This window comes from Elephas maximus, chromosome 8 (genome assembly GCF_024166365.1).
Source record: "Elephas maximus indicus isolate mEleMax1 chromosome 8, mEleMax1 primary haplotype, whole genome shotgun sequence".
Taxonomy (NCBI): domain Eukaryota; kingdom Metazoa; phylum Chordata; class Mammalia; order Proboscidea; family Elephantidae; genus Elephas; species Elephas maximus.
Genome location: NC_064826.1, coordinates 28,672,254 through 28,689,982, shown reverse-complemented (window position 1 = coordinate 28,689,982; position 17,729 = coordinate 28,672,254). Strand labels below are relative to the sequence as shown.

The window sequence follows — 17,729 nt, the reverse complement described above, 5'->3', positions numbered from 1 at the left end:
TCTATCTACTTGCCTCCCACCTATCCATTAAACAAATGCTTATATAATGCTTATCAAGTACCAGACACTGTACCAGCACTTTACAAATACAAGCTTATTTAATATTTGTACTATTCTGACTAAAAGTCTGAGTTCTATGCCTCACATCTGCTTTTTTGAAGGACTTTGAACTAGCTCATTAGATTTTCCTGGCTTGATTTAAAATGGGTGGTAATACTTGCCCCCCAAAATATCTCCTAGAAATATTATGATTGGGTTAAAGAAAATCTCCAGATTATTGAAAGAATTGCTTTATGAATAGGAAGTGTGTAACCCTAAAATACTTACGGTGTTAAGTAATAAGCCATTGAGAGACAGCTGATTTTTTTCCTCGTGTTAGTGAATTATATTTTCTCAAAACTTAATTCTTACCTGTGCTGAATTATTGTGGAATTAGTCTTAGAATAAATTTGAAACCAATGACTCTCTCCTTCCTTTCAGATTGCTCACAGTCCCCAGTGCAGTATTACACAATGCTAAACCAGATGTGACTAGGTTTTAGTCATTGCATTTTAAAGATGTCACACAAAGTGACTTTTAATAATGCAGAAAGAAGGAATAATATTTGGTTAAATGAAGTGTCACAATGCTAATTATGCACTAAAACCTCCTTTGCTGTTCAGTGGCATTTGGTATAAGAAGTCTCCGTCAAAAAGCCATCTCAAGTACTGAAGTAACAAAAGGACCCAACTTAAAAGACCGACCTTGTAACAAGGATCATGAGGAGGACATTACAGCAAGGCATTAGGGTATTTTATAATTGACTCTAAACACAAGCTTTATTCAACACATAGTTATTAAACAAGAGCTCTATATAGGACACTATAATCAGTGTGGGAAGAGTGTTATAAAGGTGAGTGAGACCTTTCAAAGAGCCATCTGGTAGACAGGTACATCCTTGCTTCTAGAACTTATACCTGCACACAAATCACCTGGAGATCTTGTTATTGGAAACATTCTGATTTGGTAAGGTCTAAGGGCCTGAAATTTTACATGTCTACCAGTCCTTCGGAAACCCTGGTGTTGTAGTGGTTAAGTACTACAGCTGCTAACCAAGAGGTCGGCAGTTTGAATCCAACAGGCGCTCCTTGGAAACCCTATAGGGCAGTTCTACCCTGTCCTGTAGGGTCCTATGAGTCGGAATTGACTCAACAGCAGTGAGTTTTCTTTTGGTTTACCAGTCTTTCAGGTGATGACAAGGTTGCTGGTCCATGGATCATTTTTGAGTAACAAGGATGTGCATGTTTAACTGTAATGAGATATACTATAAGCAGCCTGAGGGGTAGAAATAATATGTTCTGGGATAATAGAGAAGGAAGTGGAGAACTCTGAATGCAGGGATCTGGGAAGCTGTCCCATTTCTCAAGCACATATTGGAGGAAAAGCATGCAACAGCATGAGCTGCCTGGCTAGGGTAACAAGGGGTCAGGTGGCTAGAGAGGAAAGAGTGTGTGTTTAAGTGTTGGAGCTGCTGTTGAGGGAACCAAAAACTAAAACCAGTTGCCACTGAGTCGATTCCAACTCATAGCGATCCTATAGGACAGAGTAGAGCTGCCTCATAGGATTTCCAATGAGCAGCTGGTGGTTTAGAACTGCTGACATTTTGGTTAGCAGCCAAGCTCTTAGTCACTCCACCACTAGAGACTAGGTTGGGGTAGGTGTGAAGAGCCTTGGTTACTTTGCTAAGGAATTTGATCCGTGTTGTGCTACAGTGATATTGTTGCTGTTAGTTGCCTTCCAGTTGACACTGACTCATGGTGATCCCATGGACAACAGAAAGAAAACTTGCCTGATCTTGTTCCGTCTTCATGATCATTGTTATGCCTGAGACCATTGCTGTGGCCACTGTGAATTTTGAACGCCTTCCAACCTACGGAGCTCATCATCCAGCACTCTATCGGACAGTGTTCACTTGTCATACATAGGGTTTTCATTGGCTAATTTTCAGGAGTAGGTTGCCAGCTCTTTATTCTTAGTCCACCACCCATCTGTCAGTTTGTCACACTGAGCTGGCTTGCGTGTTGCTATAATGCTGGAAGCTATGCCACTGGTATTTCAAATAGCATCTGTGATGGTAAGATCTGTGTGTTAGGAAGACAACTCTGACTGTAGAGAGAAAGATGGATTAGGGAAAGATAAAAAAATGGAAGCAAGGAAACTAGTTAGGAGGTTTTTGTAGAGATAGTAAAATCTTAGATTTAGAAAATGAGATGGGATTTGGAAAGATTGGGAAATATTTAAGAAAATTTCATTTAGAATTGAAATCAGTGTGAGGAAAAAATAGTATAAACTGAAGATGACCTTATATCTTCTAGCTTGAGGAGAGTGGCTACACCATTGATGGTAGGAAAATGGGAGGAGGGGCAGATTTATGGCAGGAGATGATGGGTTTAGATTTGTACTCGATGAGTATGATCTTTTAGTAGGACATCTGTCCTAGGATCTAGCTGGAAATGCCTCTCAGAAACAAGAGAAAGATGAAGAAATGTAAATTTGGGAATGAAAGGCAGAAAATCAATAGCTAAAGCAATGAATATGAACAAAATCACGAAAAAGAGTTGGATTTGGAAAAAAATAGTAACAAATGCAGAGAAATGACTGGAATTTGGGGGACTGCATGTGTTAAGGGGAGGGTCTCAAACCCCCACTCAATCTATTTCTCAGTACTCTGAATTTTAAGTTGGATTTTTTTTTTAATTTTTATTTGTACAAGAATGCACTTTGCATAAAGAGCAATTATTTTTCCCTTTCTGTATTGTAGCACTGATAGGTTTCGTGATGCAGCATTCTTTTAGTATAAAGTACTTAGTGAGCTATGTTAGTAGTATATGAGAATTTATGTCTAACTACAGCATTATAGGAGCGCTGGTGGCAAAGTGGTGTAGTGGTTAAGAGTTTGACTGCTAACCAAAATGTTAGCAGTTCAAATCCACCAGCCGCTCCTTGGAAACCCTATGGGGACAGTTCTACTCTGTCCTTATGGGGTCACTATGAGTCAGAAGTGACTCAATGGCTATGGGTTTTTTTTTTTTTTTTTTTTTGCTTGGTCACGAAGTTGTTAAGAGCTCAGGCTGCAGACCAAAAGGCTGGAAGTTTGAATCCACCAGCCTATCTTTGGAAACCCTATGGGATAGTTCTGTCCTGTCCTATAGGGTAGCTATGAGTCAGATTCGACTCAATGGCAGACAACAACAAAAACAATAGCAATATAGTTTATCAAGCATAATCTTTTTTTTTTTTTCTGGAGAATTTATTTTCAATAATAATGATAATAAAAGAATCCACACTTTATTCAGATTTCCCTTAACTTTTACCTAATGCCGCTTTTCTGTTCCAACATCCCATCCAAGATCCAAAAACCAAACCAAACCCACTACCGTCGAGTCGATTCCGACTCATAATGACCCTATCGCGACCAATCCAAGATACGACACTACATTTAGTTGTTATGCCTCCTTAGGCTTTTCTCGGCTGTGACCGTTTCTCAAACTCCTTGTTTTGGATGACTTTGCGAATTTTGAGAAGTACTGGCCAGGTCTTTTATAGAATGTTCCCTCAGTTGCGATCTGTCAGTTGTTTTTCTCATCATTAGACTGAGATTTTGGGTTTTGAGGAGGAAGACTACAGAGGCAAAGTGCCATTTCTCATTACATCAAGGGTACTGCTATCAATGTGGCTTTTCAAAGTTGATGTTGACCTTGATCACATGACTGAAGTGGTATTAGCCAAGCTTATCCACTGCGATGTTACTCTTTTATTCCCCCTTTCCATGATGTATTCTTTGAAAGACAGTCACTATGTACAACTCCAGTTAAGGAGTGGAGAGTGATGTCTACCTCCTTTAGTGTGGACTAGCTACATAAATTTTTGGGGATACTTCTGCATGGGATATTTGTCTATTTTCCTCATTTATTTATTTATCTATTTATTTATATCAGTGTGGACTCATGGATATTTGTTTTATACTTTTGGTTGCAATCCAATAAAACTTTACTTATTTTATTGCTCAAAATTCTTCCAGCTTGGACCATTAGTTGCTCTTTCAGTTGGCTCCTGTGACTTTTTGACATACCCCAACATCATTTTTGTTTGTCTTTGAGCACCTCTTTACCTTCTGGCGTTGCAAGACGCTGCAGGCTCATCTTGTGTATTTCCTGTCACAGCCCGAGAACTAGCCATTTCTCCAAGGATACCTGGTTCCTTTTACTGGAGAGAGGTATTAGAAACCAATACTTGGGGACTAGGTGTATTCTGATTCCAAATGGCTGTGGAGTATTAATTTTCTTTTAAGGCCTTTTAAGTTGGTGAGAATTGCAGACATTTAGAAATTTGATAAAAATGCAGTGATGAGAGTTTTTCCCAGACATACAATTGTTTTGGAGCAGTGAATGTTTGAACACACATATACACACTCACAGTTATACTTCAAAAGAAGACTACAGAAATGACATGAAAACCTTAATGCCATCTAAAAAACCTATGGAAAGAACTTCAGCAAGCCTTTTAAAGCAAACATTTCCTAAGGAGCTTATTTTACAGTAATAAACTCATCTATTTCTTTTCATGCTCCTCTAAATGACAAATTTCTTTAGAGTAAGAATCTTTCATGTCGTAAACATTTAAGTGTAAACCTATGAGTACCCAAAAAAACCCCAGCACCCTTGAGTTGACTCCGACTCATAGCGACCCTATAGGACATAGTAGAACTACCCCATAGAGTTTCCAAGGAGCCTGGCGGATTCGAACTGCTGACACTTTGGTTAGTAGCCGTAACACTTAACCACTACGCCACCAGGGTTTCCACCTCTGAGTAGATTAAAGAAATTTTAGAAGCTCAAAACTCTCCACGGAAGCTGTCTCACTGATCTTCACAATATCTTGTGGGACAGAAAGAGTAAAAATTAGGGCAGGAAAGCTTGTTTCCTAGCTTGGGTTTAACACATCAAGACAGGGAATGGTTTAGAATTTCTCTGTGATGAAACACAAAATTTTCATCATCAGCTCTTAAAGGATATGGAGCCAGAGGCATAACAAGCAAAAAATGATCCGATTTATGGGCTGAAGAGCTAGATTTAATTGAATTTTGTGGCCTTGTTATATATTTCATTGAGGATCTCAAGATTCTATATACATTATTTCTCTTAAATTGAATTCTGAAAATTACAACATTCAACTCAATAAACATTTACTAAGTTTCTACTGTAATCAGTGTTAGAAACAAAGAGGTGAGTGCTTCTTATCTTTAAAGAGCAGCCATGAATAAAATCAATTATGGACGCTAGGTGAACGTTCTGAAGTGGCATCATGTTAGGAGTACGGAGTACAAAGTACAGAGTGGGGATTCATCGATGCAACCTGAGAGACTCAGTGAAGCATGTAGGTATTTGTGATGGCTGATTTATATCCAAACAAATTTTTTGCTGGAATCAAGCATTGTTGTTAGTTGCTGTGGCGTTGATTCTGACTCACGGCAACCCCCTGTGTGCACAGTAGAGCTGCTCCCATAGGGTTTTCAAGGCGGTGACCTTTTCAGAATCGAATTGCTAGGCCTGTCTTCTAAGGTGTCTCTGGGTGGGTTCAAACTACCAACCTTTCAGTTCCTAGCCAAGCAGTTAACCATTTGCAGCACTCCTGGACTCCCAGAATCAAGCATAGAACCTAATTTGTCATCAATCAATCAATACAATTAATAATGTGTTCATGAATATAACACCCTCTACTACTACTTAAAAAAAAAAAAAGTTTTTTTTGTACTAATCCTGGTGAAGAAGGGATGCAGAGAAAGTGAGACTTTGTTATTCAATAAGAATCTTATAATTTCATCATGAAGAGAAGGGTAATACTTATGAAACAGTGAACATAGGAAATGTATTCATATATTATTAAGGAATATTACATATTATTTAAAAAATTAAACCTCCTCAGTACTTCACCCTAAAATAAAACAAATTTTAGAAAATCACTCTAGTTGTATAGACTATTATAGTCTAATACTGCAAGTAAGTAATTGAGTCTTGGCTTTTGTAACTATGTATCCTGGAAGCTCTTGGTACAAGTTTATTTTCCCAGCCATACTTTCTGAAGCTGTTCTATTTTATTCTAATGTTTAAGTATTTGCAGAAAAGTTTCCAATAAGTAAAGCTTATGGAATCTGCTATTTGTTTTCATAATTTCTTTAGACCTCAATGGATGGTTAATTTTATTTTTCTTATGTTTGTGTCTCCTCCTTCATCCTTACTACCTAAGAACCAAAATATAGCTCTACATCCCTTTTGTAAATTAGTTTAATCTTTTTCTCACTATTCTGCCTTTTTTTTTTTCTTTCATTTTTAGGGCATCATTTCAATATACTGACTTTTGATTAAGTTCAAATTTTTGGTCTGCTGTCACATTCAGTTATTTATTCATTTATGTATTTGACAAATACGTAGCGAATAATTCTAACACCCCAGCCACTGTTGGAGATACTTAGAATACAGCAATGAACAAAATAGACAAAGCCCCTGTCCATGTGGTACTCACATTCAAATGGGGAGAGACAGACAAACAAATAAACAAGACATTTGTAATATGGCTAATGATGGTAAATGCTGTGGAGAAAAATAAAGCAAGAATAGTTAATTTTCTTAGATTTTATGAAGTCTGTCAGAAATTTGATGTTATCATTCCTTGAGAATAAAAAACATTCATTGAACGATGCTATCTTAGAGTTCTCCGGTGTTCTCTGGATTAAATTCCTGATTCCGCAGGCCTTATCTATGAGGGAGGTCTTTTATGAGCCAGGAAATGATTGTTTGCTTTACATGGCAGCCTGCCTGTGAGAGTCTGGAAATATTCTAAAGCAGCCTCACTCCTTAGGGCAGATGGTTTGATTAAAAAAAAAAAAAAGCCAAAAAACAAAACCTTTCAAAATAGCTTTTAACACTGAGATGTTAGCTGGTTTCTGGGAACACTTAGACAAGGATAAAAACTACAATCAGTGCCATTTTATATCTGGATTAAAAAACCTGGCGCCTGACACCTCCTTCAGAAATCATCTATAGAGTCTCATCACTTCCAGAGCAAACACTATTGAGGCATAATAATGACTGATGCTGTATCAACAGTTTTACATCCTAGTTTATGGGAGAGGTCTGCAGTTTTTTTTTTTTTTTTTTGAGATGGAAAACGGAACATCCACATTCTGTTTCGCCTAAAATGATGCTCTGTGACCTCTCTCTTTAAGACCTAGGCTGGCCCAGTTCAGGAACTAGCCTTGCTCTGGTATTTTCATAACAGGGAAATAAATAACTTTAGCCATGAAAAAATATAATACATTTTTAGGGATTTTTTTTTTTCAAAGACAGATGCAGACCAGTTTAATATTTATAGTTCCTACGTACATGTACAATTGATTACTGGCTTCTTTTGCATGATAAAAATTTAACTTACTTCAGTTACCAGTGGAATTGGTAATAATGTATTGGGGCACTATTATGGAGTGAGGGACTAGGAATACCTGTGTTAGACCTGTAATAGTCATTCCTTTCTTCAAGGTTCCAAAGGGAAATAGATGTACAGAGAATAATTGAAAAAAGAATAAAGCTAATTAATTTCTCTCTGTATCTCAGTTTCTTCATTTGTAAAGTTTGTGTAATAATTGTGTTATGGATTAGTTTCCCCACAAAATATGTGTTGTTAATCCTAACCTCCCTGCCTGTGGTCATAACCCCATTTGGGAATAGGCTGTCTTTGCTATGTTAATGAAATAGGATTAGTATAGGGTGCGTCCTGAGTCAATCTCTTTTGAGACATAAAAGACATTAAACAAGCAAACTAGGAAACAGAGATGGGGGAATAGATGCCAAGCCAATGAAGATCACCCGGGAGCAGAAGTTCAAAGAGACAAAGACCTTCCCGAAGAGCCAACACAGAGAGAAAGCCTTCCCCTAGAGCCAACACCCTGAGTTCAGACTTCTACCCTTACGAAGTGTGAGAAAACAAATTTGTTAAAGCCACCCGTTTGTGGTACTTCTGTTATGGCAGCACTAGATAACTAAGATAAATTGTTTCTACCTTCCGTACCTCTGAAAAATAGAATAATCATATCCAATAGGATATTATATGGAATATATAAGTAAATAAAAATAGTTGGAACAGTGCCTGGCACATTGTAAGTGCTCAGGAACAATTAGCTATTAGCAATTGATAGTTGCCTTAGGCTGGATTCTCTAGAGAAACAAAACCAGTAAAATGTGTAAATATATAGAGAGAGATTTGTATCAATGTCCCAAGTCCTTGGATCAGGATGGAGGCCTTTCCCAATTCACGGAGCCGCAGAAGCTGGTGAACTCAAGATGAGCAGGGCAGTGAGCAGGGCTCCTGCTCACAGGCTGTGACAGTCGAGGAATCCCCAAGGTCAGCAGGCAAGACCTGCAAGGGTTCTCCTGAGTCACGTAGCTGCAAGGACTGGTGAACCCAAGATACACAGGTTGGGGAGCAGGACTCTTGCTTGCAGGCTGTGAAGATCAACAAATCCCAAGATGGACAGGTAAGCTGCTAGCTCAAGTGCCAAGGACCAGAGGTCAGATGAGAGAGGCTGAATCTTTTTCTCTATACCTGGAAAACCTGAGAAGCTATCATCCTGATAGGCCAGGGTCTGCTTTGCTTGTTTTTCCCAAACGCGAATCTGACTTCTCAGCTCTCATCACTCTCATGGTCGCCTTCTAAGGGCGGAGGAACCACATCAAGAAAGACAGGCACCAAGAACAAACGTCTGCCCTAATGCCTAGCAACAGCCTGTTCTGGGCCATTCACAACTGTGGCTGCAGCTGCAACAAGCTTGGTTTGGGAAAGAGCCCAAAGAGAGTGAATGAGAAAGTGATGAGGCCAGGCTCAGGAAGGAGTGGGTCCTGGGCCATTTTAGCACTTAGCTGGAGAAACAAGACATATGAGAAAAAAGATGCCACAGGCCACTCTTGATTTCTCCAGGCCCCTGAGGGAAAGACTCTAAGAAGCCACACTTCAGTCCTTGTCAGCCTTTAACACAGTCCATAAAGTGTCTTTGAAGCTGACGTTAACTCACTTAACCTTGGTGGAAGAACGTGACCAATTCTGGAGATCAGAGGCCATGTTCAGACATTCCTCTGTAACCAACTGACCAAATATCAATTTGTCTAAAGCCATCTCAGCAAAACCAATTCACGTAATGAACAAGTCTAATTCATTAAAAGCTAAAACATGGGTCATCAATTTGCTGAATGACCATTTGGAAAATGGACACGCCAGTATTTTACCCCAGGTCTAGTACTGTTTACTGCTACTAGAGGTGGAGCAGAGGCAGAGTTAGGGCCAGGCAGGGACTTTGGCAAACTGGAGAAGCTGTTCTTACCAGCCAGTTGCTGCCTTGTAGAAGATAATACTTAGTATTACTGGAGCTTCCAAGTTTTCAAGCAAAGACTGAAATCTGGATTTTGTGTGAATTATGCTGGTGTTTTAATTTTAGCAAATACCTAAAATGAAAAACAAAACAAATACTATGCAGGCCAAAGGCACCCCTTTGAGGGCTTGACTCTCCTTGTGGTCCTCGAGTTTGCAATCTCTGCTGTAGACCCTGGGCATTTGTCTACTAAATGTTCATGCTTTCATTTGCCTCTGAGTGACCCCAAAGCTCTACAATATATATAGTAATATACAGTAATTTGCTGAGATACAAATTTGTATCTGAAATGCTCCGGGGCTGATTTCTGAATGTGCTTTACTCAGCTAGTGAACAAGCTTTGCTCTTAGCTCAGTTTCTACATCTCATTGTGGCTGGCTGTTTTTTTTCCCATCCAAATTTAAATACAGGGTGCCTCTCCTGAAAAAAATAGTGCCTTTTCTTTAAAAATGGCCATGGGGTGGGGGAGTTGACTTATAGGAGATAGAAATGAAGAAAAATGAAAAGGTTCGCTAAATATTTAACTAGGAAATAGAGATTTGGAAAATTGGGGTAGAATTCGGTGAGGATACAGTAAGAGTTTTGAGTAGAAATGGTCAGCATTTTTCAGAGCAGAGCAGCTCAAATTAGGAAAAGTGTATGAAGAGATCACTTAACGTTTTTGCGCTATAGAGTATTTTTTGTTTTTTTTAATACATGATTTATTGGAGAATTCTTTTTTATTTTATTTTATTGTGCTTTTTTTTTTTTTTTAGATGAAGGTTTACAGAGCAGGTTAGTTTCTCATTAAAGAATTCACATATTGTTTTGCAACATTGGTTGCCAACCCCACAACATGTCAATATTCTCCCCTTCTCAACCTTGGGTTCCCCATTACCAGCTTTCCTGTCCCTTCCTTGCCTCTGGGGTGGTGTGCCCATTTAGTCTTGCTTGGTTTTGTGGGCCTGTCTAATCTTTGGCTGAAGGATGAACCTCAGGAGTGATTTCAATACTGAGTTAAAAGGGTATCTGGGGGCCATACTCTCAGGGTTTCTCCAGTCTCTGTCGGGCCAGTAAGTCTAGTCTTTTTTTGTGAGTTAGAATTTTGTTCTACATTTATCTACAGCTCTGCCTGGGACCTTTATAGAGTATTTTAAAAAATATTTTTGAAATATAATGAGAGCTAAATGTTATGAATGTCAGAAAAATATGTGATGCTTTATAGGTTGTCCTAGGTTTTTTTTTTTTTTTTTTTAATGTATGAATCCTGAATCCTTCAAATAGATTGCTAAGGGCAGTAACGGCTCTCTCTCTACTTTTTTTTTTTTTTTTGCTATTCACTTTCATGTTTCTAGTACAACGTTCTGCACCTAGGAGGTTAATAAATTGAAAGCTTTGAATTATTTAAATGTGCCTTCCAGTTTTAAACATTTATGGCTTAAATATATATTTCCTTCTATCAACTCTAGAAATTGTGTGTACTTTGGGAAGGGAGGGGGGCATTCTTTAGACTTACAGGAATGAATATAAACACACTCTGTTTTTAAGACCTAACCAATACAGTCTGTGACTTTTTTTTTTTAAGTAATACTTTATAGAGTTTTTGGTGAAAGTTTACACAGCAAGTTAACCTCACATTTGACAGTTTCCACACAAACTGTCCAGTGACATTACATTTATCACAATGTGCCAGCATTCTCTTTGTGTCCTGTCTGTTCCCTTTCCAGGACTCTAGTTTCCCTGTCCCCTTATCTTCTCATTTTTGCTTTTGAGTAATTGTTGATCTTTTGGTCTCATACTGATGGTTTTTAAGTAGGGCACCCATCTTATAGGCAATATCCTTTATTTTTTTTGTGCCACTCTGCTATTTCTCTAAAAGATGATCTCAAGGGACAGGCTCGGTTCTAGTTTTAAAGAATGTCTCAGGGTGATAGTCTCAGGGAGTGCTCTGTTCTCTATTGGTCCAGTTTGTCTGTTTTTTTTTTTTTTTTAATAAGAATTTGAGTTCTGCTCCATACTTTTCTCCCATTCTAATGGACCAACTAATGTGACCATGGTCCGAAAGAGTCCATGATTTGAAATCCCTCTGGTTGGCATATCCTTATCTTCTTAAAATATTTAGTTGGGAATCTTATGACAGGCTATTTCTTCTTGGGTTTTATTGTTTCCTGGGCTAAAAATGATATAGAATACAAAAAGTCTTTGTGTCTCCCCTTTGAATACAAATCAAAAAGTTTTGGTTGAAAACCCAAAGTGAACATTTAAAATAAAATATTCATTCTATAGTATTTGGATTTGGGTGTAGGAGTCAGTTGGTAGCTTTCTTCAGAGTGAAGGTATGTGGAGAAGGGTAGGCCTTACCAAGCCTAAGGACCATCACATGGATGAGAGTTCTCCCACCCCCAACCACCTGCACCATGTCTCCTTGCACCTTTTAACCAATGTGCTATGTTCCCGATCTTGGGATACAACAAGCAGACAGAGATATTCTAGGGCAAGAGCCCAAATGTAAACTTGAGTATGATTGGACGCCTTTCTTTGGTGGAGAGGTTTCTCTTCCTGTAACAGGACAATTAAAAATGGAGGAATCAATAGCCTACATAGCATAGGGCTTAGCAACTTGGAAAGGCTCTAATTAGTGGGAAGTGAAATTTAATTCCTACTTATATCTCTCTTCCTTATTAATCACCTTTTTCCACACATAAAGCCTTTCTTTGAAAGTTTCGTGCTCCAAAAGTGCCAAAATTCTTCTGAAATTTTTTTAAAGAGATGAGATTTGCAGAAGTTGGTTATTTCCTAACTTTTGAGGAGCCACTATACTCAATGTCTTAGTTATCTAGTGCTGCTGTAACAGAAATACCACAAGCAGATGGCTTTAACAAAGAGAAATTTATTCTGTCACAGTCTAAACCCATAAAAAAAACCCATTGCCTTTGAGTCGATTCCGACTCATAGTGACCCTATAGGACAGAGAACTGCCCCATAGAGTTTCCAAGGAGTGCCTGGCAGATTTGAACTGCCCACCTTTAGGTTAGCAGCCTTAGCACTTAATCACTACGCCACCAGGACTTCCTTTCGCAGTCTAGTAGCTTACAAGTCCAAATTCAGGGTGTCAGCTCCAAGCGAGGCTTTCTGTCTTTGTTGGGTCTGGAGGAAGATCCTTGTTCTCAATGTTCCCCTGGTCGAGGAGGTTCTCAGGTGCAGGGACCCGGGGTCCAAAGGACACGCTCTGCTCCTGGTGCTACTTTCTTGGTGGTATGAGGTCCCCAACTCTCTGCTTGCTTCCCTTTCCTTTTATCTCCTGGGAGATGAAAGGTGGTACAGGCCACACCCTAGAGAAATTCCCTTTACCTTCGATCAGAGAGGTGACCTGAGTAAGGGTGGTGTTACAATCCCACTCTAATCCTCTGAACATAACATTACAACCGCAAAATGGAGAACAACCACACAATACTAGGAATTATGGCCTAACCAAGTTGATATACACGCATTTTTGGGGGGGCGTAGTTCAATCCATGACACCCAATACAGGCGATGACTGGTGATTTCAGGTATGAAGAGTTACTTGAAGAGACATTTAACTCAGGATTCATCAACAAAAGAGGCAAGGTATATTCGATTGTTTTTTCTTTTTTTTTTCAAACACTGGACTTCCATCCAAAATAGGATAGCCTCTCAAAAAATAATACCAATTCTTTTATACATTTCCCAGTGGTTTTTTTTTTCCCTAGTTATTTTTGAGATACCTATTTCATGTTATTTCTGAGTAATATTAAAAATAAGAGGATATTTCTTGAGTTTTTTTCTCTGTGGGGCAGTGTATTTACCATGCTATCATGAGCTAGTTATTTGTTCACTCACTCATCCAAGAAATATTTTTAGCACCAATTATATGCAAGGCATGTGGATGGAAATGGATTTAAGTAGATCAAAGAGAATAAAGGACAAGAAGCCCAAATAATACACTTGAATATTAATTTTTAAATGATCAGGCATTGGGCAAGAATGTGCTCTTCTGAGATTATTTTGGCAAGTTACTGTGATTTATTGGCAAAGAGCTTTGTCCTTGGTGAACTAGCTCAAATATCATTTGTTTTGGTCCATGTTATACTCTGTATTTTGAACTCATCTCTGCTATCTATAACTAGATCATAAGGTCTTTTTAGACAGAACCTGTCTTTTTATTTTGATTTAATTTTCTACCTAGCACAACTTTTTCTTTGTAATAAATGTTATAAAAACATAAGTCATGTCTAGATTTATAAAAATTAGTGGCAATACCAAGCTCAGAACAAATATGCTGTTTTAACTTCTTATCATTACCTGATTACACAACTATCTCCTATCTTGAAAGATTTTATAACCTTCTTTTCTCTCAATTCTCAAATAAAAGACATAAATTTATAAAATTAGTGAATTTAAGCATTCAGATTTTAGTCTTTTAAAGAAATTCTTATGATATTTCTTCAGTTAATTGAATATTCTCTAGAATACAATACCAGGGATAAAAATGGTAGGCATGCTAAATTAGAAATGCTAAATTTTAGTTGCTTTGAAAGTTGATTTTTTCTTTTAAATATATTAATAATTACTGTTACCCATATGGTAGAACTTAAATAATTATATTGTTTAATCTGGGGATTAGATAATGGTTTTAAAGATCTGATAATAATTATTTGTTTTTCATACTCTTTTTGCTATTAGGTGATTTGGGTCCTTGGGATCTGCTCATTTGCCTGTCTTCCAGGAAGGCTGATGGAAAGCCCTGTATATCCAAGGAAGACGTGTGCCGGTTAGGTTTACATCAAAAGGTAAAAATTCTCTTTTAAAGAATCCAGACTTACTGGACTTATTTAGGCTGCAGGAGTCCCCAGGACTATTGCCCTGAGTTACTCTTCAAACCTTGAATGAATATTATCCCCTTAATTCAACTTTAAAGTAAATAACAGCTTAGCTCAAAAAATAAAGATTATCACCCTTGAGTATTGCATTCTTTTTAAAAAATTATCTATATAAGACTAAATGGATAACAGCTATTTTAAAGCATAGGCGAGAAGTCAATGGGAGTGAAACAACTAGAACAGAAATAAGAATGTGAAGAGTGTAACAATGTTGATGATCATTATATCTAGAAATTGTTCAATGGGAGGGTGTTTTGCTTTGTATATTTTTGCCAAAAATAAAATATTAAAAAAAGATAAATGTTCACTCTCAAAATGTGCACAGATTTTGTCAGCCGTATGGATATCAACACTGATATTTTCTAGTCTATAATGTAAAAAATAAAAAAGGTCTGAAAAATTTGGAACCAGTACATCTTTGTGGTAGGTTCCAATTTCCTATGGTTTATGCACTTTACAATGAAATGGTCACCAATTTTTTGTTTGTTTCTTTGATAGGCTCTCCTTCAACTTCTGCTGCTGATAATGTAATAGTTTTACCCAATAAGGACCCACAGAACATTATCTAGAAGTCCGTAGCCTATGGAGTGTTGCTTGCTCTGGCCACTTGCTCATCCAACCTAGGAGAGCCTTTATTTTCTAGGTCACTCTTTAGACTTTTTAAAACTTAAATTGGTATCCTAAATTACAATAAAACTTATATAATTTCTTTTCAGTTTTTAAAATAATGTTCAGCATTTACTACTATGTTGTGTGAAAATTTGTAAATGTGTTAGGAAAGGAATTTAAAAGATAACAAATTACCAAGAATTATCAAATGTTACAGTGTGCTAGGGACTGTGCAGGGTGATTTATACATGCTCTATTGTTGACACCTCTAACAAGTCTGGGAGAAAAGTGCCGAAACCAATAACTATTTTTCAGTCCCTGGCTGGCCCTGTAGTAGCCTGCTCTGATCACTTGCAATTGACAATCTTAATAATGCCTTCCTTCTTCCAATTCTCTGCTTCCTTGGCCTTTGGGCTGAGTATATTATTTTGGTTCTCCTTGTACATCTTGGTCCATTCCTTCTTTGTCTTCATCATAGCCACTTTCCTCCACCCATTCCTCAAACGCATGTGTTCCTTAACACTACTCCCAGAGTTTCAACTGTCATTTGCAGTTCATGATTCCCAACTCTACATCTAAACTTCCGACTACTTTCTCAGGTTTCAGGTTTACATGTACAGCTGTTTGCTGAACATACCCACTTGGATGTCCCATTGACACCTCAATCTCAACATGTTTAAAGCCAACTCATTGTTTTCTCCAGTAAATTGACTTCTGGCCTTGCATTTAGAGCTTCTCTTCTGTTGGTCATATGTGTGTTCAGGCACCCTATTACCTCCTAGGATAGACATCTGAGCTTCACCTTTGAGCCCGTTCTCTTCCTTGTCATCTGCATTCTATCATTTCCCAATACTAAAGAAACTACCTCCTAAACATTTCTCAGATCTGTTACCTACTTAGCTACATTTATTCTGGTCAGTCAATATCTCTTACCTGGACTACTGCTTAATCCTCCTCACTGTTTTGTCTAAAGTTATCAGAGTGAAACATATAAAACGTTGAACTAACCATGTTACCCCTGTGCTTAAGGTCTTGAAAGGTTTCCCATCAACTATCTGATGAAACCTACAGTATTTGTTGTGTGCATTAGTCAGCATCCCAGCAGGAAACAAATGTCATACTCAAAATGATTTAACTGAAGAGAAACTAATAAAGTTTTCACAGGGTAAGAGAAATAAAAAAGAATAGCGGGGCACCCAATAATCAGCAATATCATGAGATTTTTACCACCCTGCTCTGAAGAAGGGTTGTAGAAGTGGTGTAACCAGAAGAAATAGTGTGAGCTAGAGCCAAGAAAGAAGGGTCACTGGAAATGAGCTACAAACTTAGGAGAATGTAGCCATTGCCAAATTATAACCCAGCAAAGAGGGAACCAGGAACATAAATACTCAACCTTTCTCCTACCCTCCAGTCTCTTGTCAAGGCCTCCTGGTGGTCAAAGCCAACTGATAGTCAAAGGCAAGAGAGCCCATGTGATGTCATCCATAGAAATTAAACTCCTGAGGTACGATGCAGACACACACAAAAGGTACAGTAGCCTTGAGGAAGGAGTATGTCTCACCTGTTTGAGGAAAACAAGGAGTCCCATATGACTGAAGTGAAGAAGTATAGTAGGTGGCGAGTGAAGGCAGAGAAGTACCAGGAGTAGAGGGCTCAGTGATGGAATTACATATAAGGACTCTGGCTTTCACTTTGGGATTATTGGAGGGCTTTGAGCAGAGGGGTGACGTGGTCCATTTGCATTTAACATGATTGCTGTGGCTACAGTGTTGAAAATTGGCTACTCGTTGACAAGGACAAAAACAGGAAGACTAGTTATTGTAATAATGTAGGCATGAGGTGAGACTGACTCGGACTAGTAGCAATGGAGATCGTGAGATGTGGTCAGAACCTGGGTGTATTTTGAAGGTAAAAATGACAAATAATAGCCAACATTTATATAAACTTACTGTGTGTCAGATGGAAACCCTGGTGGCATAGTGGTTAAGAGCTATGGCTGCCAACCAAAAAGACTGGCAGTTGAAATTCACCAGGCATTCCTTGGAAACTGTATGGGGCATTTCTACTCTGTCCTATAGGGTCGCTAGGAGTAGGAATCAACTCAATGGCAAAGGGTTTTTTTTTTTTTAATGTGTCAGACACCATTCTAGGTGTTTACTTATTTATTTATGTCCATTTTTTACAGATGAAGCAGGCCTAGTGGCACTGTGGTTAATTGTTCAGCTGCTAACTGAAAGACCAGCTGTTCAAACCTAACAGCTGCTCCTCGGGAGAAAGATGTGGCAGTCTGCTTCCGTAAAGATCACAGCCGTGGAATCTCCATGGGGCATTTCTCCTCTGCCCTACAGGGTTGCTATCAGTGGGAATCAACTTGACACCAATAGGTCTGATTGTTTGGTTTTACAGATGAGGAGACTGAAGCACAGGGAGGTTAAGAAACTTGCCTCAGGCTGCGCAGCTAATAAGTGAGGCAACTACATTCAAACTTAGGCAGTCTGTCTTCAAATCCTGTTTTCTTAACTCTTTCACTATAGAATCTTTTCTAAATAAATACTTAGCAGCTGCATTAACAGCCTACGCTAGTGAACGTTCTTAAAGAATAAATAAATTCTAAATGATACAAGTTAGACAACTGTCACTTTGGAGCTTGAACAATTTGAAGCTTTAAGAACCATGACTTATTTATGTAAGCATCAATATTCAAAACCGAATTTGCTTCAGATTTGGTGGGAATATTGTAGAATTATCTGTGACCTTAGAATGAGCAAAAAAAAGGGCACCTG

The 17,729-nt window shown here is 38.2% G+C and overlaps 1 protein-coding gene across 3 annotated transcripts in view; it reads left to right on the top strand.

Annotated features, from left to right (window-relative positions):
- CPED1 (cadherin like and PC-esterase domain containing 1) overlaps positions 1-17,729 on the top strand; it is a 307,531-nt gene that overhangs the window by 59,998 nt on the left and 229,804 nt on the right. For all 3 annotated transcript variants that reach the window (XM_049893865.1, XM_049893864.1, XM_049893866.1), the window contains exon 4: positions 14,141-14,247. In XM_049893865.1, coding sequence (XP_049749822.1) covers positions 14,141-14,247 — 107 coding nt within the window. The remainder of the gene's footprint in view (positions 1-14,140; positions 14,248-17,729) is intronic.